This window comes from Talpa occidentalis, unplaced genomic scaffold (genome assembly GCF_014898055.3).
Source record: "Talpa occidentalis isolate TD23 unplaced genomic scaffold, MPIMG_talOcc4v2.1 talOcc4.9, whole genome shotgun sequence".
NCBI lineage: Eukaryota > Metazoa > Chordata > Mammalia > Eulipotyphla > Talpidae > Talpa > Talpa occidentalis.
In genome coordinates, this window is record NW_023605305.1 from 108,127,221 (window position 1) to 108,153,528 (window position 26,308).

At 53.7% G+C, this 26,308-nt stretch overlaps 1 protein-coding gene across 3 annotated transcripts in view; it reads right to left on the minus strand.

Annotated features, from left to right (window-relative positions):
- KCND3 (potassium voltage-gated channel subfamily D member 3) overlaps nt 1–26,308 on the minus strand; it is a 371,120-nt gene that overhangs the window by 181,457 nt on the left and 163,355 nt on the right. For all 3 annotated transcript variants that reach the window (XM_037501020.2, XM_054691769.1, XM_054691770.1), the window contains one exon: nt 11,464–12,641. In XM_037501020.2, the coding sequence (XP_037356917.2) occupies nt 11,464–12,569 (1,106 nt within the window). In that variant the 5' untranslated portion in view covers nt 12,570–12,641. The remainder of the gene's footprint in view (nt 1–11,463; nt 12,642–26,308) is intronic.

Here is a 26,308-nt window from a genome sequence, read left to right on the forward strand (position 1 = left end):
CTTCGGCCCTCTCCCCAAAACATAGACATGGAAGGAGATTTCCCCAAACACCTCGTACCAGGGGTGTACCAGGGGCATCGTACCCCATGTACCAGGGGCAAGCTCAGAGCAAGACCTGGTTTCCTCAGCTAAGAATTCCAGACAATAGTAATCTCTCTCCTATAGTTACTGGAAGGTTAAATGAGGAAATGCATATAAATAATTTAGAGTGAGCACAGTACCTGCAGCATGGTAAAAGTTCGATAACATTAGCCATTATTGCTGCTGCTAAGGGACAAAGGCCCAGTGTCGGGGGGCCTAGTTCCACTCATTCAGTCTTCAGGGGAGAAGGCAAACAGCTGCTTCTCCGCCTTCTGGCTAACAACCCTAAAGAGACTCAAACACAGCTATTAAATTGTCGTTTCTGTCCTGGGCCAGTCTCCCCGACTGCTGGCCGAGTGTGTAGGCGCTTTCCCTGGGGAGAGGCTGTGACAGCCCCTCAATTTCTCTTCTCTTGGCATCAGGCTGATGCTTCACTCTCTCTCCCCTGATCAGCTGAACCTCTTTTTTTTCCACTTTCACTCTCATTTCATACATTTGTTTATCTGCTGTTCCTCCTAGACAGAATTTGTCTGTTCCCTTCATGAATTACATCCTGTGCCCCCAGCATGGCCTGGTCCATGTAAACCCACAACATCTGTGAATAAATGACCCAGTAACTTTTTCACTGAGATCTTTCAAGGACCAGCGGACATGCCACCTCCTCTAAGAAGCCTTCCCTGATTCCTGCCTCCTCCACTTTCTCTCATGCTTTCCTGCCATTGCTTGTACCAGTCACCTTGCTGGCTCCAGAAACATGGTGCTGAGTGCACCGGCATCTCTGTTACTAGACTGAGGTGCCCTATGAAGTAGGGACACTACAGGAGCCAGGAGATGTCTGAGTCCAGTAAAGTTGGATATGGGCCTCTATATTCCCCATGCCTCATTCTTCTCATATGCAGAATGGGAACCAAACACCTGTCTCACCCTCTGTGGAGCCCCTCATGTCAACTAGGCCTGTGTTTCACTCTCAGAGACAGCCGAGCCCAAATTTGCAGAATTATTGGCCCAACACTTTCCCCAGTTGCTCACAAGGGCACAAGACAGGCCTCGTCGATGGGGAGAAGGGAGGTCAGAGGTGTGCCCAGTGAAGCCAGCAGTGTGTCTGGCATTTCTAAGAACAAGGAGGGAATGAGTGGGACCAGCCATGTCTTAAGTCCCAGGGGGCTCGGCCCGAGGGCCCAGTACTGCAAGGACCAGGACAGGGTTACCATGGAGGCCGTGACCTATGAGTCAGCACCTCTCTTGGCCAGGCACAGAAATGGCTGTTGTTCTGCAATCATTTAAAGCTGTGCCCCATCACGTGCCAATGGAAGGATCTGCTTATTTATTTAAGCCCCACTCCCCCACCGCCCCCCCAAAGAAAAGCTCTGCTTCCTCGGTCAGTGCTGTTTGTTTAATCATCATTGTAGGAGACTGAAAAAAAAAATCCTGTTCTACTCAGAAAACCAATAAGACCTTTTTGCTCCAGCAGAATCACAGTACGAAGGGAACTTCCACAAACCCAGAAGGGGCACTGAATGGAGGCGCCAGCAAAGCTGTTCAGAGGTGGCACTGGCACTCCTGCAGGGGCAGGACATGTTGCCCGAGGCTCTCTCCTCTTCCTTCATTTCTGTTTTCCTTGGCAGTCTCATCGACTGTCCCTGCTTCAGCTGATGATTTTGAAAACTGTGCCTGTAGCCCTCTGCTGCTTGCTGAGCCCCAGACCTGCCTCTCCTCCTGCCGGTGCCACCTCAGAGGCACCCAGAGTTAGCAGAAATACCAGTCAAGAGCCAAGTTCACTGTCTCTATCTTGCCCTGGGTTTCCTGTTGACCTGTTCGTCCTCTCATGTTTGCCAACTCTGGTTTGCTCACCATCCTGTCGTAGAGTTTCAGAGGTACGTTTGACTTCTCTTTCTCCTGGGAGTCCTCTCTGTTCTAGATCCTCTCCTTTCCACTGTCGCTGTCAGGGTCAAGTCTTCTTCACCTCTGACCTGGATCAACCTCTGGCTGACTGCGCCACGTCCCAGGGATCCTTCTAACATTCATCCAGAGACAGCTGCCAAATAAAGCTTCCTAATCAATGCATGACCGGAACACCTTTCCCGGCTCCCTAATGCCTACCAAGTAAGTCTCGAAGCTTAATATTCTAGTCCCTCTGCGTCTCTAGCAAACCTTTCCTTCCTGCTCATCTCTAGTCATTTGCTTCTTCTATGCCCTAAACACTAGCAAACCAGCATATTAGTTAAGCTCCCCAAGCACCGTGCCCTTTTGCAATTTACATGGATTTCCCATTTCCACATATCAAAATCCTACCCACTGTTGTCAGTCTAGCTGAAATGTCACCTTTTCCGTGAAGCCAATCACTCATTCATCAGCAAATATTTATTAAGCATTACGTCTGCGCCAAACGCCTGATCATTTCAGCACCAGCCCCGTTCTCTCCTGTATGCTCATAAGCATACTCTCACCCCCTGCTATAGTGTAAACTTCTTAGGGACATCGCTGAGGTCTTATTTCCATATCCCCAATGCTACTTAATAAGGAGTTTCAAAAACACCAGGTGCTCAACAATATTTGTTGAATTGAATCAAGATTTATGCTTTCCACGGCTTTGATATGGTTTAGTTTAGTTTAATTCTCTGAGTTTTTCCGCCCCCCCTGCTTAAGTATGCGTGACCAGGAAGAAGTAAAAATAAACTAATGATGCTTCTCAGCAGCAATAAACCTGTAATTATGGTTAACTCTCAGTTATCCATGCCCTTGGGAAGACAGTGGTGGAGAGAAACCCAGTTTTGTACACCAGAAATATAAAAACATTATTTAGAACAGTCCTTGACACGTATTGTGTAAGTTTTAAAGAGTTGATTGTTTTGTTTTGTTTTTTAATTCTGTTTGGCTGATCAGCTAGCTATTCACATTTGCAGTCACTCAATAACTGGAGGGCCCCTAGGGCTGGAAGGGAGATGGAGGGCACTGCTGGTAGGGGAATCCAATCCAAATGAAAGGTCTGCTCTGTACAACCTCAAAGGCAAGACTAAACAATCTGTACGGCAGGCCCTCCGGTGAGTTAGCGCCACCCAGGCCATCCATCCAGACTCACCCAGACAACTCCCAGGTTAGAGACACCTCAGGCTCCTAACTGCCCACTCAGGTGTCCAGAATTGGCTTTTTAAAAAGAGGACAACAAAGTGCCATTGGGGTGCAGCGAAGCTCTGGGGGGAGAAAGCCCCACATGCAGCCCCCATTGGCATCAAGCTGGTACCTCGCTGTGCCACTGGGAACCACTGGATGCAAATCAAAGAAAATGAGATTTGCAATTTTGCATTGCTAGCCAGATAATGTAGGGGGAAAAGTTCCCCTCTTCCATTTTTGAAGCAAACAAATATCACATGTGGTGATTCGGCAGCTGCATTAGTTGGAGAAAATTGATGCACATTTCATGTGTCAGGGAGCTGAATCCCAGAGAACGGAGCCAGCCTCCCAGAAAATGGTTTCTTTATATAGTTCCATCCATTTATTGTTTGATTGGACTTTCTGTATATTAAATTCAAGCTGTTCTGCCGCTCATGGGTATTATGATGCGTTGGCTCGGTGGGAAATAATGAAGGTGATGGGATTTTACAGCCTCACATTACAAAGGAGGCGTCCCCAGCCTCATCCATCTCTCCATCAACTAGCCTGTGTGTGAGGTGGCACTTAGATTAAAACGATTTTTCTGATTCAGTTTAATGACACTCATTCGAGCCTTGACACTGGGAATATGATTACATGAGCCAGATGCCACCTCCCTCCACCCTGTCACGGCTGCAGAGACTGCATTATCACCCCCCTCAGCCCCCACCTGCCCACCCACCCATATTTGCTGGGAGCTGGGTGGAGGCAGGCGAGGGTGGGCGGGGTGAGGCCCGAGGAAAGCAGGCTGGACACAGGCCGGAGCAGTGGACACAATCTGGGCCCACAATGGAGGGCGTGCGAGCTGCACCATTTGGCCGAGAACTTCAGGTGCTTGCGGGCAGGTGTTGTGCTAACTCCCTCCTTGACACAGGTAAGTTCCCATTAGAAGCTGCTTTCAGGTCACTACTGTATTTTCTTTCCAAAAGAGATTGCCCAGAGCCTGGTCCCCACTTGCCAGAAAAGAAGAGCTGACTTGGGTTATCACCAGAGGGTGAACACTTAATATAGCAGTAGAGAGTCAACTTCCGAGGATAGGAGATGTGGTGGGACAAACTCACAGCCAGGGTGGTGCAGGGACAAGTGCCCTTTGTGGCCTGGAGCCGGAGCTCCCGCCTGGGAAAGCTCCATCCTAGACACTCCGGCAGCTAGAGGGGCTCAGCCCCTCCCCCGAGGAGAGGGAGGGCCAGACTGCCTTTTATTTACATTATTTTCAGGCAGAATAATTACTGCTTCTCAGGAAGAATCATGTTTGTGTTTACGGGAGTGTTTAAAGAGGGAAACCCAAACAAAACCAGAGAGAGAGAAAAAGCAAGAGAGAGAGAGGAGATTGATTTTGAGAAATTCCAGAATAGAGCTGTAAAATGGGCAACAGCCTGGAAATCCCTTTCCAAAAATTGCAGCAATGTGAACTACTGGATTGGCAGAGCTATCTAATGTGACACCCCTGGTGTAAAGCACCCAGAAAGCTCCCACCCCACTTGCGTGAATCAATCTCTTCCTCTTCTGCACCCTCTGAGCCCTCTCTGCCCACTGCTCTGTTGAAGCAGCTACCATGGGCACCAACTTTTAGGGTGGCCTGTCTGAGTTTCTGAGCCAAGACTGTGCCCCTATTGTGGGGCGCACTGCCCCATCCTGGCAGGTGCTGGGTGCGTGTTCCGGGGCTGAAAGGAAATCTCCAGCCTGGCCCGCTGTTCCCACTCACTGCCCACACTGCTCTCAGATATCCATGCTCTAACCCGGACTCTGGAACTTCTTCCTTCCATGCTGGGTCTGGGCTTCCACAGGCCCGGGAGCCATCCTGCAGGGCCTGAGGGTTCTTCTCGTGAAATGCTCTTCCCCAGGGTGGAGGGGACCTTTAGGGTCATGTCTCCCAGGCCAGGCCCCTGTTGTGGGAGCTGGAGAACCTTCCAGGTGGGGGGAGCAGGGAAGAGGGTGCTTCTGGCTGCCTCTGCCTTTAAATATACCCAGAAGCTCTCCACTCACCATGTCCATTGCCACAACCCTCAGACAACATCAGGTCTTGTCTAAAAGATGGTGCTAGCTTCTCCCTGCAGTGTATTCACTACCCGGCAGCCAAAGTAATCCTTTGGGAACATAAATCAGGGCTACTCAAAACCCTTCCCATCCTAAGTGGATAAAGGCAAAAGGGTTTTGATCACCGGCTACTTCCCCATTAACTCCATTACCTGCCTTGCTCATGCCCCTCAACCATTAGGACATTCTGGCTGTTCCAAGAATAGCACACCTACCAAGGCCTCTCCTGCCGAATGGCCTGATTTGCTGTTCCCTCTGCCTGGAATGCTCTTCCCCACGCTTTCCACATTCCCCTGATTTCTGCTCAAACACCACCCAGCTGAGAAGCCCACCTTGGCATCCTGACATGACAGCACTCTCCCCTGCCCCACACCCGCCCAGGCGCACGCTCCCTGTCCCCCACACTGTGCTGTACTTTTGTCCACAGCACGAACTGTTGCCTGACAGGGTATATTTGTTTATCTATTTGCTATCTGGGCCCCTCCACTAGTGTGCAGGGTCCATTGATCAAGGCCTATCTGCTTTCTTTGCTGCTGTATTCCCAGGCCCTAGAGGGTACTCGTTAAATATTTGAATAAAGGGAAACAGCATAGGTGGGGGGCCCTAGCCGTGACTCCCTTTTTGCTCCTCCCTGGCTGCATGGTCTATAGTGTGAGCACGGCCAACTGGCCAAAAGCAGAGGAGGACAAGCATCTAAACTTCCCTTGCAAAGAAAGCCCCAGCCCCGAGGTCTGACCAGAGATGCCCTGCTTGGCCTACCCATCTCTGCCCTGCCCACAAACTTCCAGCCTGGCTTGACAACATTTGGACAACCTTTGTTGGTTTGCACAATGGCCAGGAGTTGGCTAGCAAAGGAGAAAACTGATGCCGGCACATATCAGACAGTGAGCTTGGGGAGAGACCTGCCCTTGAAGAGCCCACCTCGTGGGCGAAGGGCGAAGGACGTCTAAACAGAGCACATAAACAATGGGTGTAAAACGACAAGGCAGGGCTGTAGCAAGGGCTTTGTAGGAAGCAAGAGGAGGGATAACCAGCTCCTGCTGGGCCCGGAAGGCTTCCTGGAGGAGAGGGGGCAGGGCTGAGTTTTGAAGGATGGTGGGATGAGTTAGTAGACACAGGAGCAGAGTAAGGGGTGGTCTCCTGAGCAGCATGGTGAGTGTGGCCTCTTTCTTGACCCTTGGTTCGCGGATCTTCCCAGAAGCTCTCACTTTGGTTCAGAGGAAGAGAACAGACTCCTTCCATTCATTTTGTCTGTGCTTTACATCGGGCTGGGCTGCAATCACAGTGCCTGCGTATTCTCAGGGCCTGCCATCTGCCTGGTACACAGCAGGCACTCAGTAAATGCTGAATGGCTGAAAGTTTTCTTGTTGGGATTCAGGAATTTCAGCACCAGAGAACAGTTGGTTAACACATGTCAAACCAAGCGAACACCTTGAGGTTATTCATTCTCAGTATGTGGGCTCTGATCACAGTCCCCTGGGCAAAGACCCCACGTCCAGACAGGCCTTGTGGGTCAGTGTCAAGGGCCAAGGCACCTGGCAGTGGAAGGAGGGCTGGTGGGCACCAAGGCAGTGAGAGTCTGGAGGTGGAATGATGATGTGTTTGCCAGGAGCTCTTGGAAGTAGAGGACAGAACGTGGACAGAGGCGCAGGCAGAATTTCAGGGAATGAAGGGTTAACCAAACAGATCTGAAATTGACTGCACTTTGGCTCTGGGAGGGAGCCTGGCAGGCCAGCGTAGCCTGTTGTGGGGTGCCTATGCTGATCTCATGGGCTGGGCTCCTGGCTCCTGAAATCTCAGGCAGGCCCCTTCCAGGATGATGTTTTAAGGAGAGATGCAAATTACCTGGAGGCTGCTTTGAGCTCGTGCTTGGAGGAAGCAAAAATCGATTCTGTTTTTGTTAAAGTGATTTTTGGACACTGTCAAAAGCTTTCTCATCTCAGGGCATGGGTGACAGATAGGCTGCCGGTCTCAATTACATAACCAGGCCAACTGGGCAGCAGTGGGCCATCATCTTCGGAGCCAGGCTGCTCCTGCCCTGCCCATGCTCAACTCCCCCTCCCTGAGGCCACTGGGCGCCTCAGGCACCCAGGCCTGGAGATGCTGCCTCCCCTCCCCCTCCAGCCTTGGTGCTGCTGACTCTCACTGACAAGGCTTCCCTCCCAAGTGCTCCCCTCCTCCCTGCACCGCCCCCCGCCAGCTCAGGTGGTCTAGGCCAACTGTAATACCAAGCAAAGTCAAAGAAAACTAAGAACAAAATCTGCTTTCAAAAAGTCTGCAGCATATAATACATTTCCAAACTAGATATGTTGGTCTTATTTAATATTGGGAGTTCTGTATTATTCCCTTCCCTCTGTTAGCTGAGATAATTGAGGATTTATTTTATTTATAGCATCAATTAAGAGCACGGAAATTAATCCTTTAATGGTGCACTTGGGAGCTTGACTGTCAAGGGGGCACAAGGGAACCTGGGCTGGACCAGGGGGTCTCCCCCGCAGCACAGGGGGCACCAAGGAAAGCCAGCCCCAAGGTTTGGTGGCAACTGGGCTGTTAATGTTCTTGTGTGTTTAAAGTATTTTGAGATATTAAATAAACAGAATAATTGGCTCCAGGAGATCCGTCCCTGGAGGACACCTGAGTAGTAAGTCATCAGCGAGTCCCGGGAAAGCCGGCAGAGCCAGAAAGAGGGGGTCCTTCCCTCGGCACACTCGCCCTCGACCGGCTGGTCAACCCTGCAGTCTTTCCAGCCTGGAAACAGGAAGGCAGAGGAAGATGAGAGCTAGGAGAGTCTGGAGATGGAAGGATGACGTGTCTGCCGGGAGCTCTTGGAAGCAAAGGACAGAACATGGAACTTGGAGAGAATCAGGTCTTAGTACTCCACAGTCCCTTGGGGCCCAGATGCCAGTGAAGAAAAAGAAAAAAAGACAGGCTCTGTAGAATGGCTCATAAGCCTACGAGTAGCCATTAACATGCTCAGGATAGAAACTAGCCAGGGGAGAAGAAAAGTTTCCAGGGCCCAGTTGGTGAAAAGGGCAAGAAGACCCCACAATCCTGCAGCGCAACCTGCAGGGGATGGGCCAGTGACCCGTGTCTCCCAGGGGTTGGGCTGGGGTACAGCATCCACCTTGGGTTGACCCTAGAGACAGACAGGCAGGTCGAGGCAGGACTGCGAACTGTATCAGACCAAGCAACTGGAAGTGGCCAGGCCATGCACACCGACCCACCCATTAAAGGCCTTGGGCCACGCACCTGCTCTGTACAGCCAAGATATGAGCCCGGTCATGGTTCCCAGGGCCAACTCAGGTCAAAGTCAAAGTGACCCAACCCAGTGTTGGGCGACAGGGGCTAGGGTGGAGGGCAAGAAAAGGCCTGCTTCTCTGTTACTTCTCTGAGGTTAAGGAAGACACTGTTAAAGTCCTCCTTGTCCATTACTTTCTCCTCCCAGAGCTAGACACCCTGATGCATGGAGAAAGGAAGGACAAGAAGCCACGGGGTCCAAGGTGAGGGGAAGCGTGTTTATCCCCATGCAGGTGTCCTCTTTGCCTTCATCCTCTTGGTCCCCACTTAAAAGTGCATGTAAAGGGCCTCCCCGGTGGCGCAGCGGTTGAGCGCTGGGTTGCGAAGCTGCCCGCAGCCTCTGCAGCACCGGTTCGATCCCCGGCTACTCCCCGGCTGCTCCCCGGCCACCGGAGGAGGGTCCCGCATGGCGCGCAGACCTCTCCTGCCGCCCGCTGCTCCCCTCAGCAGTGTACTTCGGTCCTTCTGCCTGCTCTGCTCCCCGCTCTGGCTCTGGTGAATTCTCTCACCCTCCCGCGCTTCTGACTGTACCCAGTGCATGTATAAACAAACAAATAAATAAAAACATGCCTCTATAAAAAAAAATTTATAATAAAAAATTTTAAAAAAAAAAGTGCATGTAAGGCTAAGATTTCCCATCCTCTGACATTGAGCTTGCCCCTTGACAGGCATGGCGGATGCTAAAGGAAATCAGTGGTTCCCCCCAGGGACAGAAAACACTGCATTTTCTTAAGAAAGCAGCCATTCACTTCAAAGGCAGTATTTCAAATCCCTGTGTACCTAGTACAGTGCCTCGCATGCACGCCTCATGAGGCTGATGCGTCCTTTGAACAGTGATATGATTAGAATAGACTATGATACCTTGAGACCATAAAAAAAATAACTCTGAAAGTCTGATTTCCACCTGTGGACCCTGATGGCATGGGGCAGTGGATGGTGGGTGAACAGGGAAAGGGTAAATGGAGACAGCCAGACTAGGATTTGGAAATCAGCTCTGCTCCTTATCAGCTATGTGACTTAACCTCCCTGAAACCCACCTTCCCCGTCTTCAAAGTTATATCGAATTTTTCCTACATTTAAGTCTTGAACTTGCAGAGATAATAGATGCAAAGTGCTGAGCACACAGGACACACACACACACACACACACACACACACACACACACACACGAGCTGCAGCTACATGAATAATAAAAAGTAATGGGGAGGTGGCCGCTGAAGTTTCACTGTTCTCCTCTGAAACGGTCCCATTTTAACTCTCAAAACCATCCATCTGCCCTCTTTTCTCCCCTGGAAGTCCTGAGGCATTCTTCTGCAGGTGTGAGTACCATCAAGGGGTAGTTGATGGCACTGGACAGTCAGGCCATGTCAGGGCGTGGCCAAGGGGGTACTGGAAGGGGCAAATATGCACAGCAGCCAGCTCCCTGGGCTGTTTTAACTCTATGTATCCCCCTGGGCCCAAACCCCACATCTGCCCCCTGAGCCAATAAGGTCAAGGCCTGAGATACAAGGTCAAATGACCAGACATTATTCATGATTACCCATTTTGGGTGGGTGCAGCTACCCGAAGTGTGTGTGTGTGTGTCCTGGAGTGAGAGGAAGGGGCAGGACGGCCTCTGTCAGAGATAAGAGGTTAGGGAATGCCTTCATCAAATGTGGCTTCGCAAATGGACAGTGACACCCCTGATCTCCCCCTCGCATCTTCGCTCCTGGTGGCAGAATGACAAATGTCATCATTTTAAAAGGTCCCATCACCTGCTCGGTCACCCCCAATAAGCACACACCACACCATGAAAAACCGACACCTGCACCACAGGAGTTGGCCAGGAAAAAAAATGGAATTGCCAAGACACCACCAAATGAATTGCCAAAGACCAAATAAAAAGCTTCATGAATTCTCCATCAGCAATATAACGCTTCCCGGCCTAAGCAAATACAGACCCAGCAGATGAATTGTGAAGGGATTTCGCATTAACCTCAGCATCATCCAACGGCTGAAGCAGACACCCCTAAGAAATACACATCTCCATAAAGCTGCCCTCCTTGGCTCTAATCCTGTTAGGGTGAGGATGGTAATCTCCTTCCTGAGCCCCCTTCCTCTGATGGAGGGCGTCACATCCCAGCACCAGGAGTACATTTCTGTGCCCTCAGCTGGAGAGGGAAGCTCTGGGAGTCGGAGACAGTGGAGTCACCCGTGACCTCGCCAACCGCACCTGCCTCCCCCTGATAACATCGTTGCTTCCATGTTTGACCACACGACCCTTTCAAACCATCTCACATCATCCAGGTGGGCCAGGTGATTCAATCACAAAGTCAGGCTGCGATGGCAAGACTGCTCCTGCTTTCGAGAACAAACCGAGTGCCCAGCTTCATGGAAACCCCAGGTTCAGAGTCACTTGGAGAGAGTCAGCTCAGAACTACTGAACCCTTGAGCATCTGCAGCAGCAGAAAAGTAAGGAGAAAACCACCCACAACCTTACTACAAAGACGAGATGGAGGAAGGCGCCCAGATGAGTATTCTTGGTGTTTCCTGTGAATGGGATTCGGAGCCCTCCTTACAGTGCCAGCACAACCTCTCCTCCCCACCCGCTGCAGCCCTTCTATGCAGGCTACAAAAGAATGCAGCCACTGTACCGCCTCCCTTCCCCAACACACACAAGCAGGTAGCCTGAATGCACGGCTGAAAAAAGCAAAGGCGGCTTAGTTCTGTATGGTTTCCAAAACACATACCCAACTCCCCACAGAAAACCCACTTCAGAGCGAGCTTCCCCTTCCCAACAAACCATGCACGTGTCATCCTCTGCTGAGCAGGCAGCTTCTTTTCTGCTCAAACCCCAGAACAACCACAGCAGCAAGGCAGTCCACTCTCCACCCTCCAAGGCCGGCGCGGGAGACTTACCCCAGCGTGGTCATGGTGACGATGGTGTACCAAAAGGACGCAGGGATGCTCGTGAACTTGCTGGCGGAGGAGCCCTTCTCGGCATAAAACATCACAGTGGCAAAGATGATGATGGCCATGGTGAGCGAGAAGAGGAGGAAGCCGAGCTCAGAGGCACAGCTCTTGAGCGTGTAGCCCAGGATCCGCAAGCCCTGCGAGTGGCGGGAAAACTTGAAGATCCTGAAGACGCGGAACACGCGCAGCGTGACGAAGGCGCCCGACACGTCCTCGTTGTTGGTCATGACCAGCCCGATGTAATAGGGCATGATGGCCACCACGTCGATGATGCTCATCACGCTACGGATGAAGCGGTAGCGGCTGGGCGCTGCAAAGAGGCGCAGCAGGTACTCCACGGTGAAGATCATGACGCACGCGGTGTCCAGACAAAAGAAGGCCACGGAGTAGCGCTCCCCGCATGGCAGCTCCTTGCTCCCGGGCACCGTGCCACATGGCACCGTCTCCACCACGTTGGTGATGACCGAGACAGCGATGAAGAAGCCAGTCACGTAGTAGAAGACCAGGGCCAGCGTGCTGGTGTGCGGGTTCTCGAAGGCGCGCCACATGGTCTGGCGAAAGCTGAGCGAGGGCATGGACTCCTGGTTGTTCTCAGAGTCGTTGTCGTCCATGAGCCGCTCGGCGTTCTCCCGCTTGCGGTCCTTGTACTCCTCGTAGCAGCAGTCTCCGATGATCTCGGGCAGGATGCCATAGAAGGCCAGCTCGTCGTCGTAGGCCGAGATGCACTCGTAGCGCGGGTAGTGCAGCTTCCCCGTGCGGTAGAAATTGAGGACGCAGCGGAACACCTCGGGGTCCCGGTCGAAGAAGTACTCCTTGGTGTCCTCGTTGAAGAAGAACTCCTTCTCCGTGCTGCCCAGCAGGGTGTCCGGGTAGCGCTCCAGGGTGGTCCGCCACGTCTGGAAGCGCCGCCCGCTCACGTTGAGCACGATCAGCTCATCCTGCCGCTTGTTCTTGTCGGCAGGGGCGAGGGGCATGGGGCAGTTGGCCACCGGCATCCAGCCGATGGCCGCGGCCCTTGCAAAAGGCAGCCAGGCTGCGACGCCGGCCGCCATGGTGACTCCAGCTCTCGGGCCGGCCCCGGCGCGCACGCTTGGCACAGCAGCTTGGAGTTGGTTCAGCGACCCCTGCGAGACGGGAGGAGAGAGGGAGAAGCAGGTGAGTCTTCGTGACCGACTCCCAGGGAGGTTATGCAACTCAGGGAAGCGCCCTGGGTGGGTGCAAGAGCCTATAACTTGAAGGCCAATTATTTAAGCTGAAGTCACCACCCAAGAGAGGGGGCTTGTTCCCTTCCCTTCTGCCCTGCAGGGAGAGAACCTAGCACCGGTGGCACAGTCAGGTGGGAATCACCAGATGTTGTTGACAGCCTGACAAATTGTCAAGTTCCAGAAGGGCTCAGGAGCCTTCGGAGGGAAAGTCTCCCTAGCAGAGAGATCTGGGAGGATGCGGGAAATAATCAGCTCTGAAAGGTTATGGCGTTATTACGAATTTAAATTGGGAGAGGGTAAATGAGTCCTCATTAAACGAATTTAAAAGTGGGATAAACATGTTAATTTTTATTTCGCTCTTCACCCACCAGGGTAATCAAGAATGGGGTATGGATGGCGGAGATCAGGTAAACACGTCCTTTCTACTCCTCACTGGTTAGGGGCAGCCCATATCTGGAAAATTCCTCGAGAGGCAGGTGACGACAGTAGATCCCGTGATGGGTGGAGTTCTGTCTCCAACTACCACGGAGCAGTGCTGCTCCCCCAGGTACCTGGCGGCTAGAATCCAATCGTCCCCCTCAGAGCCATGAGAGAAAGATGTGGGCGAGGCTCTGAGGTTGCGTAGGGTCCCTTGTCCACCAAGAGTCCGCCTAAAGGGACTCTTGGGTTCTCGGTTCACCTGCCTTCCACGCGTGTCCCGCTCCCTCCCGGAGGAAAGCTGATGCACACTCCCTGCCTGTCTCCAGACTCCCCGCCTCTCGTTTCCATCTGCCCACCAGCCGTAGCTCCCTTGGGTTATGTAACACCAGCTTCCCATGCCAGCCTCTTTTACCTGGCTCCACGCCTCCCTTGGAAGTTCCCCCAGAGCTGGGCACCTTGTGGCTTCACCCAAAGCTCTCCGAGCTACACCCCAAACACACCTCCCCTCACCTGCAGGGATGGAGGGAACCATGAAGGACAGGGGGGATTATTTTTGGCTCTGGGAAACAGATTTACCTTCCCAAATCTGGCTTTTTAAAGATGATAGTGAAATGACTCTGCAATCCCCAAATGTATACCATCTGTGGGAAGACATGCGGTGACACAGAAACACACGTAACAGCAGTGGGGAATCGTGCGGGGTTGACACGCTCATTCTCACGGGCCCTAAACTGATCACACAGAACCAATCCTGACTCAAGGTTATTTGGACCCTCTGAGCTTCCATTGGTTTGACTGTAGGTTTAAATAAATGAGGCAGAGGTGTGTCTTATGAGATCTGATCTCTATCTTTCCCCTGGGTCCTGCTTCCTTCTCCTGATTCCCGATTCTTCTAGAAAGTTCAGATCTCTACCTCTTCTTGCTCCTAAGCCTCCACTGGACTCTTGCACCTGCCTTTGAAACTGGACAGGTTTACACTGAATAGCCTCCTTGTGCCTGTCACCTGGCCGTGTTCTTCCTGGCTCTACCCAAAGCGTGTGTAAATAAGGAAACCATAGCTCTTCCTGCCCTCATTAAGGCCCCAATTCCCTCAGGCCTCCTTCCCATTGGCCTGCTTCTGTCTTAGTCAACCCCCTAACCCTGTTTCTCCTGTTCCCCGGAAATCCATTCTGCTCAGAGTAATCTTCCTAAAGCAGGATTTCCTCCACAGCCAGCAAAATCAAATTCAAACTCTTTGGTCTGGTAGCCCAGCATTTCCACAAACAGACCCCAGCTTATGATCTCAGCCCAGGGTCCCCCAGGGTCCCCAGACCCTTCCTCGCCTCCAGCACAAAGACCACAGACCAGATTGGCTGGTGCACAGGCCTTGTGGGGGAATCTGTCTTCCTTCTGTTGGGGATACCCTTCCCCTTAAGCCCTCTGATTAGAAGCCAACCTGTCCCTCGCCCTCTCTGTGATGCCCCCTCTATGGCATTTTCTTCTCCTTTGTGCTTTCAGCACTTTCTTGCCCCTTGTCTGTCATGCCTGTCACCCTCTGACCTGGCTCCCGGACACGTCTTTACACATCTTATCAGCAATCACAGCTATCAAGGACTGTGAGCGCTGACTCGATGCCAGGCACTCACTCTCTCCCAGGGATCATCGCATGCGATCCCCACAGCAACCCTAGGAGGAAGAGTATGAAACCAGCATCTGCCAGCCGGAAAGGGACCCACCTGGGCAGCCTGACCCCACACCATGTGCTGCAATGTCCACACTGTTCTCAAGGTCCCTTGTAAGCAGAGCAGCAGCTGATGTTTCTGAGAGTGGACTGCGTGCCAGGTCCAGTGCCCTTGAGTCACGGACCATCTCAAGAGACCCTACCAGCAACCTTGGGCGGTAGACACCACTGTCCCCATTTTGTAGGGGAGGAAGATGAAGCAAGAGGAGTGGTAATGACTGACTCTAGGATACAATAAGTAGGCAGAGAGATTTAAAGCCAGGCTGTCTGAATGTGGAGTTCAAGGGTACAACTACTCTGCTCCTCTCCCATCCCACATTCAGCTCCTCAAGGAGAAAGGCACTGATGCTTCCATTTTTACCTGACAACCCGGGAAGCAGCACACAAACCGCAATAGGAGCTGCAAAATCGGGGAACCTCGATTTTGTCAATGCCATGTGCAATCTATTTTACTCCAGGTCTTGCTAATGTATTTCAGGGGTTTGCAAGGGTAGACATCGCTCTCCAAACAGACAGTAAACTCTAGCCAGAACTGAATCAAGAGAACCCAGTGTAAGTGCCTCGGACGCAGTGTGCTCTCAGGTGAGTTTCCTAAGAGCTGATCTCCACCTCAGTTTCCCCATCTGCATGTTAAGGAGATTTCACAGGTCTCTCTGCTCTCTCATCTAGGGAACTCGATTCAGATGCCACAGAAGACAACAGGAATAACAATGACATTCCCCATAAATGTCACCACTTGGAGAAGAGAAAAACAGCACAGGCCTGATGAGCTCTTGATTACAGGAAGGGAGGAAGGAGCAGAGGGATCGTTCATCCACAGCAGTGGGTAATCCACATACCCCGAGAGGACATCTGGGCACACATCCTGGGCATTTTATGTCTTTGTTCAAGAAATTTACCCTGATCGCTTGATTTCTTTCAAGTTACTAGGGGAATCTGCAGTCCTTCAGCATATGGTTAGGAAGAGAAGTTTTCGAGAAAGCCCACAATTGAAACAGTGGTCCCAGATAATTCCAATGCAGATTTAGTTGGCATTTATTAAGCATTGACAATGCTCTGGGCACCGTTTTAGACACTTTTATAGCAACATTTAATTTATCTCTACAAAAATCCTATGACGTGTAAGTTTCTGCCCACAAGTTTCCAGTAAGGAAACTGAGCCTCAGAAAGGCTCCTTCAACGTGGCTCGGTGCCATGTCTGACAACCCTGGACACCGTGGGTTTGAACTGCACGGGTGTGCTGATAAACAGATTGTTCTCTAATCATGCGTTTGGCACTCACAGATTCTTCAGTCAATTCTGGATGTCAGATGTGGAACCCAGGGACACTCAGAGCCCACTGCAGCTTATATCTCGATTTCAACTGTTCCGGGGGTGGAAAGCCCTAAGCCCTATGTTGTTAAGGATCAGCTGTTTAGGAGTGGCTGTGTTCCAGATCAACCATCGATCAGCTCTCTTGGCCTAGGTGTAGCCAGACACTGATGCTCCCCTGAATTTCAATAATCTCCTGAACTCGCAAAAGCAAGCCACCATCATGCTCAGAGTCCTCATCTATAAAATAAGGGAAGTGGACAAGAAGGGCTTTGGCTGAAATAATCATTCATTCTACTAAGCCAGGACATGGAGGCTGTAGCTCAGGTCTCTGAGGTCAACTGGCCATGCAAATCTGGGCTTCCTGTTGTGGGGATGGAGCCTCCTTTTTACCAAGGGAGTTCTGGAAATTCCTGACGAGACTGGTGTCTAGTACCTGGCACACAACTTGTATCACTTAGAACTCAAGGAATCCAAGGTTAGGTCTCCTCACCACCCTGGCCACTCCCGTGGACTCCATCCAGTGGGTCCAGGTTCCCACTTCCAGGGCTCTGGACCTTTGATCCCGAGCATCCCTGCATTATCCCAGAATGGAACTCAGAGAGTTGAGAGAGAACTCAGTGTCTGCTGAGCCAGGAAGGACTCTGTAGAACCCTGTGTGGACCAGACATGCAGCTCCACATCCCGAGAAGATGATGTACTTCCCCTGCCCATCCCAGTGCTGCCCCTGACTCCTGAGCCTCATGCCTGGTGCCCTCCAGACAAGCCTCGCTGCATCACCCCACCCTCTCCACCCCACCCCAATCTCCTTTTCTCCAGGGGCCATGGGTATTTTACAAACCACTTTCAGATGAATAGTTGAGCTCTGAGAAGGAAAAATTACCTTTCTCTATCCATCATAAAAGCTGCTGGCCCCAAGGCCAAACTTCTGTCCCAGGCATTCATCTAGGTTAGTCTTCCCAGGACCAGGCAAGAACCAGGCTATCTCCAGAGGCCATACCTTTGTTCTCTTGGCAAAAGTTAAGCACAAAGGACCAAGTGCCCTATTGCTCCCCCCACCCCCACCCCGAGAGTGAGTGAGAGAGAGAGAGAGAGAGAGAGAGAGTGTGTGTGTGTGTGTGTGTGTGTGTGTGTCTGGGTTTGCAAGGGGAGGGAAGTCTTCCACCAGAAATCCAGTCCAAGACCACACTAGCCACACTCTCCAAACTGCCCTGCAGGCATGACCTGCTCAAATAGGGCTCCTCCGTGGTCTCAGCACAGCCTTGGCTCCCCATTGGGCACCAAAACCTCCCCGAGCAGCCTGGGTATGAATGCCTGCAACAGGCAAACGGTGCGGCCCCATTTTCAGCCAATGGCACTGCACATGCCTCAAATGCCAAGGTTTTACTAGGACGTGGACGCCTTACAAATGAAAAATCTGAAGCTATTTTTGTTTTTGGCAGAAGAGTTTGACAGTGGGAAAGATGGAAGTGGGGGGAGGCTGGAGAAGAGACATTTAAAACAGGTGAGCACTGAAATGACAAAGGCAAAAAATCCTGGAAGAGGGAAACACATTTTCCCCTGCTGTAAAAGTCGGCCCTGTGCAACAGCTTCTGTTTTGGGGGCAGAGGGCTAAAAAGTGGGCAAAGTGACGGGACAGTCTGTCCTGGGGATTGATATTCAACCTGAGCAGAGGCACAAGGCAGCAAGAGTCACGTCAAGGTCTGCCCTTCAATGACCTCAGCACAGCACTCAGGGTGGAGAGCCTCTGGAAACTTTTCACAATTTTACATCACAAGGCTTAGCCCAGAATGGGGCTAGCCTGGGGGCAGTGGAGGGTCCAGGTGGCCCAGGGGGCTTTTCTCCTGTCCCTGAAAGGTTTGGGTAGACTGGCAGGAAATGAACAAGGTGCCAAGCTGGGGATCATGAGGGTACAGGCCTGGGACACACAGACAGGTCCTCTTCTCCCGCAGTGCCACTCAGGCTGGCCAGGAAGCTTTCCTGAACTCTTTTTCTTAGGAATCTTCAGCAGCAAAAAGGAACAAGCTACTAATCTTTCTTCCTCTGGGGGTCCCTTGTGTACTTGGGTTTTGTTGCATTCAAGGAGTGACAAGGAAACATAAACATCCATTTCCCACCACCGTTCGCCAACATGTCCACATGGGGAAATGTACACACGCTCTGCATTGAATTCGGGCCCGCCCAGGCCCCCTTCCTATAGACATTAAACATTCAGGTCTTCTGGAAGTAACAGTAAATAAAGCATTATTGAACCACCCCCAAATACTCATGCAAAACACCGACGTGCGCCACATAACCACCAGCACTCGGTCTTGCAAACAGATCGCATGGTGCCTAGGATCAGGGGAAAGTTCAGAAAGCAGCCTGGCAGCTTCTCTTTGCCATAAGATTCCAGGTCCCGAGCCTCACAGCCTGTTGCTGACATATCAGGTCCGCCCGGGAGAAAGGCAGAACATCTTGCACCTGGCGCAAATGTCAACACTAAGCAAGTGCAGGAATTTAGTTGATTCCAGGTAACTTCTCTGCCCAGTCCCTCCGCACCCCACCCTCCGTGCAAATACCTCAAAAAGTGAGTCTTTCGACCCTCTCTCCCCAGGACCGCGTCGGCCCCCGGGGTCACCTGGAGACGGTCCCCGCTGCCCGCAGGTGGGAGCTGCGCGGGGCAGGACGGGGCGCGTGGGCCCCCGGCCTCTGCCAGGCGCGCCGCCGGCTCGCCGGGCTGGAGAACTTTGCGAAGCGCCCCAAACCGCTCGCGGCTTCCCCCCTCAGCCATGTCTCTCCTTCTCCTTCACAAAGAGCCCGGGGACCCGACGAGCGGTCGCCACCTGCCGCCGTATCCCGGGGCGCTGCCTGCGGCACCCCCAGGGAAGGCAAGCCAATGGCAAGGAGGCGGAGGTTCACACACCCCCACCCCCAGACCTCGCAGCGCCTCGCGGCCCGGAGGTGGCTCCGCAGCCCGCGGGCGCCGACGCCCCCAGGCCGGCTGCCTGCTCCCCCGCGGCGCCGGCCCCACCCCCCATCCTTCCGGCGCCCCGCGCCCACCCACCCGGGCGCGAGGGTGGGAGGGCGCCGCGTGGGCAGCTGGAGCAACAGGCGTGGGAGCCGCGCTCCTCGCGCTTCCCGGCTCGGGAAGGTTCGGCCGCGTCCCTCTTACCTGCAGCGAAGCGAGCCCCGGGCCCCGCGCCCCGCGCCCCGCGCGCGCAAGGAAGCCGCGGCCCGGAGCCGGGGCCGCCGAGCGCCCGGCCGCGCGGGGAAGAGCCCGGCCGCCGCCGCCCGCGCGGCTGCTCTCGCCGCGAAGTCTCCCCGCTGCTCGCCGGCTCGGTCCGCTCGCGCGTCCGTCTGTCGGCGGAGCCCTCCCGCCCCGCCGCGCCGCGCCGCTCCGGCCCCGGCTCGGCCGCGCGTCCCTCCCCGCCTCGCCGCGCCGCTCGGCTCGCGGGCTCGCGGGCTCCTCGCTCGCTCCCTGCCCCCGCCGCTGCCGGCGCCGCGCGGAGCGGAGCCCGGCGGGCCACGGGCTGCCAGGCGAGGTCCTCTCCCCGAGGGGGCCGCGGGGGGGCGCGGCGCGGGCGGGGCGCGGAGGCGAGTCCGGGGGAGGCGGCGAGGCTGCGCCCTCCGCTCGCGACCGCTCCCCGCGCCCGCGGCTCCAGGCCCGGCCCGAGCGTGCGGGGCCGCCTGGCAGCGGAGGGAGCGCGGAGGACCCGGAGCCGCGCCGCGGGAGGGGGCCCGGGGCGAGGGCGTGCGAGGGTGTGTGAGTGAGTGAGTGTGTGTGGAGAGGGGCGCGCGCGTGAGCGGGGGGTGGGGGGCGGGGAGACGAGGCAGAGCCGAGTGTGTCTCTCCGCGCGAGTGGAGGAATCCGAGGGTGTGCCTGGAGGTGGTGGAGTGTGCCGACGCGGGTGTGAGCGCGCGTGCCGGCGAGGGTGGGCCCGGGGGTGAGTGTGGCGAGGTGAGCTCGGCCCGGGGTGGGGGCTGGGGACGGAGCGGGGACCTAAGCGTGAGTGTGGTCTCGGGGCTGGTCTGCGGGGCCCTGGGAGAGGGGGCAGGAGGACCCCGCGTGTGCGCGCGTGGGGCGTGTGCGCACCGAGCCGTGCGTCCTGACCCGCGGGCTGTCCACGCGACGCCGGCACTTGCCGCAGCCGAGCCCGGCCATCTGGGGGAGCGGAGCCGTCACCGCGCAGCCTTCCCGGCTCACCCTGGTTCTCAGCTCCGCGTGCCCGGGCTGGAGAGCGCCCTGGGCGGGGGACACCCTCTGCCCGACGGCACTGTCCTCCCAAGCGCGAGGGCGCGACCCCTAAGGTAGGGACTCGCCCTCCTGTCTCGCCACGTGTTCCCGGGACCAGATCCCCAAGTCTGGACTCGGAAGGGTGAACTCTCAACCCGAGTCGCCCGGGTCCTCAGCCTCTCCTGGAAGCGCAGGGATCCTCAGGGTCTCGGCTGAGGATGGAGAGACGCGCAAGCTCACGGGATCCGGGGTCCCTGAGCATCCCGGCAGAGCGTGGTCGGGTCCAGACTCGCACACTGCTGGGGGCGACACGCCGAGGGTTCGGCCCCCGCCGGCTGTGCGCGCCGGCGCCTCCAGCTCTCCGCGTGTCCCTGGCCTCGGCGCCGGGAATCCCACGAGCTCGGCCTGGCACGGGGCAGGCGAGGCGGCTTAAGTCAGCAGGGCCGGCTGGGCAGGTCTGGAGCGGTCACCGCTGGGTGTGGGGAGGTGAGCGCGCGTCTGAGAGCAAGGGAAGAGCCAAGTGGGGCGGAGAGGAAATGCTCCTGAAAGGCTGGTGTTGGTCTGGGGACTGGGAAGGGACGCTGAGTCCAGAACTGGGCTTCTGCCGGTGAGAACCCTATGCAACGAGGGGGGGTCATTGGGTTCTAGGCCCCTGGCAGCTCTAGCCCCCCTGGCTCGCCCTCTCCTTCCACTCTTTACAAAGCCCCCTTTAGTGTGTAAGTCTGAAAGGTGTGCAATTGGCCCATCAAGAGGTGGGTGTGGGCTTCATTAGCATTTGCCAGGAGTCCCAGCGTGGTGTGAGATTTGCATAGTGATTTGCATACAGTAATAATGATTAACAACACTGCCACTCCCTGGCAGACAGGGGAAGAATTCGGGAAGGCCCTGGCACTGCTCCCACCTCCCTCCTTCCTTCCCTCTGGGGAAGAGCTAATTTTCTCACAACTTCTACCCCAACCTCTCTGACCCCTGGAGGGCCTGGGGCTCTGGGTGGGCAGGTCCAGGGAGAGGCACTTTCTTCAGGCCTCCATCCCGATGTGTAACTCGAGAGAGCTGAAACCCAGTATTTTATTTCTACCCACGTCTGAACTCCTCTGCATTCCCACCTTTGTTTTGCATCTTAGGGGTGACTCTGGGGCTGCATCTATCCCAAAGCCGGGAGGTTCTGAGGACAGTTAGCTGGGGGCGGCCTTCCTCTTGTTCCTAACGGGACAGCTGTGACCTCCTGGGCCTTGAAAACCCTGATGGAAGAGACGGGACACCCTTCAGAGGCTCCTCCCCACTCTACACCTGGCCCCCAGCCTTGCACCTCATTGTTTAAGGGAAGGAACTCTGGGCTTTGCTTCCCTCTCTCTCTAGTCCTTCTAGAGGATGGTCTCCACTGTAGGTTAGACTTACCAGTCCTTCCCACAGCCAGGTAACCTGGAAAATAAAAGCAAGTGACTGGCATCGGAGCCCCCTGACCTGGGCAGCTGCTAAGCCCCCCTCCTGAGCTGCTGCCCAGGAGGCCCTGCTCAGGGGCTGCCCCTCCCTGGCCTCCCCACCCCCACGCCCCCCACTTCTTTCCTTCCGGCACCACCTGGCCTCGCCTTCCCCCCTCACAGCCTCTGGCCTGGCCTGGCCGGGATTTTCACTTGCTTTTCCCCCATGACGCGGCCGCTTTTCCTTTAACTCTCAGTTTCTATTTAAAAAGCTAATTTGGGAGCTTGTCGATGCTCCCAATTCAGACATTTTAAATAGGAACTGCAAGTCAGGAGCTGCCAGGGCACTAGATCTCCTCCCTTCGCCACCAGCACAGCCAAGGTATTTGTTCAGCAGCCACGCTGGCCCTGACCACTGAGAGTGTGTGTGTGTGTGTGTGTGTGTGTGTGTGTGTGTGAGAGAGAGAGAGAGAGAGAGAGAGAGAGAGCGCGAGAGAGCGAGCGAGAGAGAGAGCAGGAGAGCATGCTGTCAGGGTGTATTTCAGGCTATCTTTTCTATTTAAAGACAGTGCTCCTATTGACGACTGCTCCCCGTGTGTGTGTGTCCTTTCCAAGCCGTGCACACATGAGGATTCTTCCTCAGTCCCATGGCTCCGGCTGCTGTTTACAGAGATTGTCACCGCGTGGACAGTGAGAACAAGAGGCAGCCCAGCCTGAAGTCGCAGCCTCTTTCTGACACGCCAGGCTGGCGTGTCCATGGCTGGTTCCCAGGACTGCTCGGCTAGGGCTTGCTCTTTGAAGTGGCACCTCAGAATGCCCGGGAAGGCTGCCCCCACCCTCGCTGCCTGCAACTGTCCTACTGCAACAGCTTGCCCCAGGAGGAGGCAAGAATTTGGCGAGTGGGGCTGCGCCTCTGAGGTTGCGGGCTGTCTATGGTCAGCGAGCTGTGTACTGGGAGATCAGAAAGCACAGGCTGTGAGGTCAGACTGCCTGGGTGTGAACCTGCCCCATTACCAGTTGCTGTGTGACCTTGGGGAAGCAACTTAACCTCTCTGTGCCTTGATTTCCTTTGAAATGGCAACAAGTGGTATTCTCAATGTAGGGTCACTGTGAAGACTAATAATTATCACAAAGCACTAGGACAGTGCTGGAACATGAGTACAAGATAATTGGTGGTGGTGGTGGCTCAAGGTAGGGATGGGGAGTAATTGGAGTGCTGGGCTTCACACACCGATACCCATGACACCCCCCCCCACACACACTGCCACCTCTTCATATAACAATAAAAATCCCAATCCATTATCCTCAAAGCATCAGGTTCATCTTGTTGAGATCTTGAATTCCCTAAGCCTGAGAGGAGACTTTTGATGGAGGGAAAGTCACAGAGATGGTGACAATGAAGGAGTTGGGTGATGGCAGAGATCCATGGGGTAACATTATGCTGAAAGAGTAAACCCCAGAACCCTCCCCGTCCATGTGGACCCAGCCTCCCTGATTTACCTAACCACGTCAGGGACTCATGGGGTAGCCCCTCATTTCCCCTGACTTTCTCCTTAGTTTCAGGGTCTTCACTCTTTGATCCTGCCGTGGCCTCCTCTCTATTCCCAGACCTGGCCATGGGCCCACTTATTCCTCAAGCACCTGAGTTCCCATCACCTCCGTCCCTGAGTGCTTCATCAGGCACAGAATGGCTGTGACTTGCCCAAGGTCTCATAGCTAGGGACTCAAGAGGCCACTAATAAAGGGGATAAAAGAATGAGAATAAAAAGCTGTGTCAGGAACCCAAAGCAACATTGCCAGTCCTTATGTCGAGGAGCCACCTTACACTGGGCTCCTGGCCGGGTCCAGTAACCCCAGCTGGAGAGTGTAGCCCCTGTCTTATCGGTGGGAAGACTCGTCCCCCAGCTGCACACACAGGGAAGCTCTCGCCACTCCTTCAGAGAGGGTCTTCCTCTAAGAGGACACTCTGATCTGGCTCCACTGACATCTTCCAGGTTTGGAAGCAGCTTGGGTATGGGGTATGGACTCGACATGGGTTTGTACCCTCTGAGTTTTCTTGGGGGTGAAGTCTCCTTGAGGCATTCCAAAGCTGGTGGTGCCTTGGTTTTGTCTAGTTTTTAAGATGAAGTAGGTGGTATTGCTAAAAATACTGAGGGGCTTTGCCCCAGTCTCAGAAGCCAGGAGCCCACCTGCTGGACAGTGGCTCATATTGCCCAAATTGGCCAGACAAGCACACCCTGCTCAACGCAGGAGACCCTGAAGGCTGAACTCTCACCACCACTAGGTGTTTCTGCTTCCTCCCTGAGGAAGGAGGGGCGGCCTCACTTCCTGCAGACCTAACCCCATTGGAAAGCCACAGTTGCCTCAGGGGACCTTCTGTCTGCTCCAACTGACAGATCCTGGGGATCCTGGGGAGGCATAGGCGGGAGGGCTCTCTGCTCATCGAGGCCTCCCCCAGAAGGAGAAGCTTGGTGAAGGAAAAGGAGGGAAGGGATGAAGGGAAGCAAGGATCAGCAGGTGCCACAGGCACTAGAAGTGAAAAATAAATAAATAAAAACAAAGACATGATGGTGTCAGTTCTCCCTGGAGACAGTTTTGGGGAGGAGGCAGAGGTTGAAGGTGCCACTCCAGGTGTTTTGTCTCCTCTGGTGGCTCCTTTTGTATATGCACTGATGTCTGCCAGGTCTCTGTCCTTGGCCTTCCCTGCCCTTTGCTGTTCCCTGGCTTCAAGTGCATCCAGGCACTACCGGGCCCTTCCTGTGTTGCCCCCACCCCCCACTGTCTCCTGTGTGTGCATTCCCGTCTTTGCACACAGAGCCTCTGTGCTTCACCGTGCCACCCTCTTCAACCTTCTGCAATAGATGGTTTCCTCTAAAACCCTATTCTGATCATTCCATCGTCCTCACTTCCTTTCTGCACACATACATGCACACACACGCGCACACACGCACAAATACTTCTTTTTGGTACAAAGACCTCTTCTCTGTTACCTGACCAAATTACCTCCTTCCACACCTTTGTGCTTCTGGACATTCTGTACTATCTACCAGAAATGCCCCCACTGCTTCCTGGTTTCCTATTTTATTAGTCAACTTCCATTCAGCCCCAAGGTCACATAAGTAGTATTGGTAACACCCACCCCTGTGTCCCAGGAGGAACCAGCCATTCCCTATCATGACGGCCACAGTCCTTCTGCCTGCAGCAAACAAATTCTCACACTCTCTTACCTTAGCCCCTTGCACAATGGTCTCCCCATCAGGCTTTAAGCTATTTCAGGCCAGGGCAGCATCTCAGCCATCTCTGAACGTGCTCCTTGGTGTTGGGCACGCTGCAGATGCTTGATAAATTTTCCTTAGGAAATTATTTTAACTTTCATTCACATGCAATGAATTTGTCAACTGGCCAATCTCAGGCGCCATCTGATAGATCTTAAGCCCTGGCACGGACAGAGAGAAAGGATGAGGGGTGTCAATTTTTGGCTGATCCTAGATGAAAAGAGCCCCAAGGCACCCTTCTTCTAGCCCTTTTGGATCTACAAAATGAACCGCAGTTGATTCTGCCTGCAGAGACCTGGCTGGTTTCTGCTCTCGAACCAGATTGGTTTTCAAGCAACTCTTTCCTTACCTTTCTGGGGAAATATCAATCGTATCCCCAGAACACCACCTCCTGGAGAACACCGGGATGTCGGCCCTTGGAACAGCACCTAGTTGCTTGCACTATGACTGCACTTGTCATAAAATCCAGCCTGGGGGCCTGTCACAGCCTGTTAGTTAAAACCCTGGTTTGTTCAAAGAGACATCAAGACCAAAGCTTGCTGGACTTTAAATATAAAATTGCATGAAAACCACATCAGGAAACCTAGGGCAGTGGAGACCTTGTGGTGAGAACATGCTCTCCAGATAGGCCAGGCTTCAAATCTTAGCTTGAATTTACAAGTATTAGCAGCATTCAAGTGTATGAGTGTTCAAATATGAGTATCACTCACATTCAAGTACGGTTTTTCTTCAGAGCTCAAGGCTGGGGTTGGGTATTTCTGTCTCACTCCATCTATGGGAGACCCAGCTGCAATTTAAGTATTAGCAGCAATTCTACTAAAACTTGTGACCTTGGGTGAACCCTTTGCTTCTCTGGTCTTCAGTTCTCTCACCTCTAAAATGGTTTAAAAAGATGGTATTGACTCAGAGGTTTGGTGACTACTGAATTTAATAATGCTTACAGTGTATCTCATGTGCAATTATAAACCAAATTGTTGGATGTTATCATGTCATAACTGAGTTTATATTTGTTCCAAGCTTCCTCTTTTAACTCTTGGGCATACTTCTTTACCTAGTTCTCTAGCTCTTGTTTGTGAAGAAGTTTACACAGGTCCCTCAAGTCCTTCTGTGTGGTTTATGTTCATACTGAGACTGCAGGAAACATGGGAAATCAGAAAGGTTTATCTCCATGCACACATTTTTCTATCAGTTCCTCTGTTTGGTGGCACCCCATTTCTGCAGTC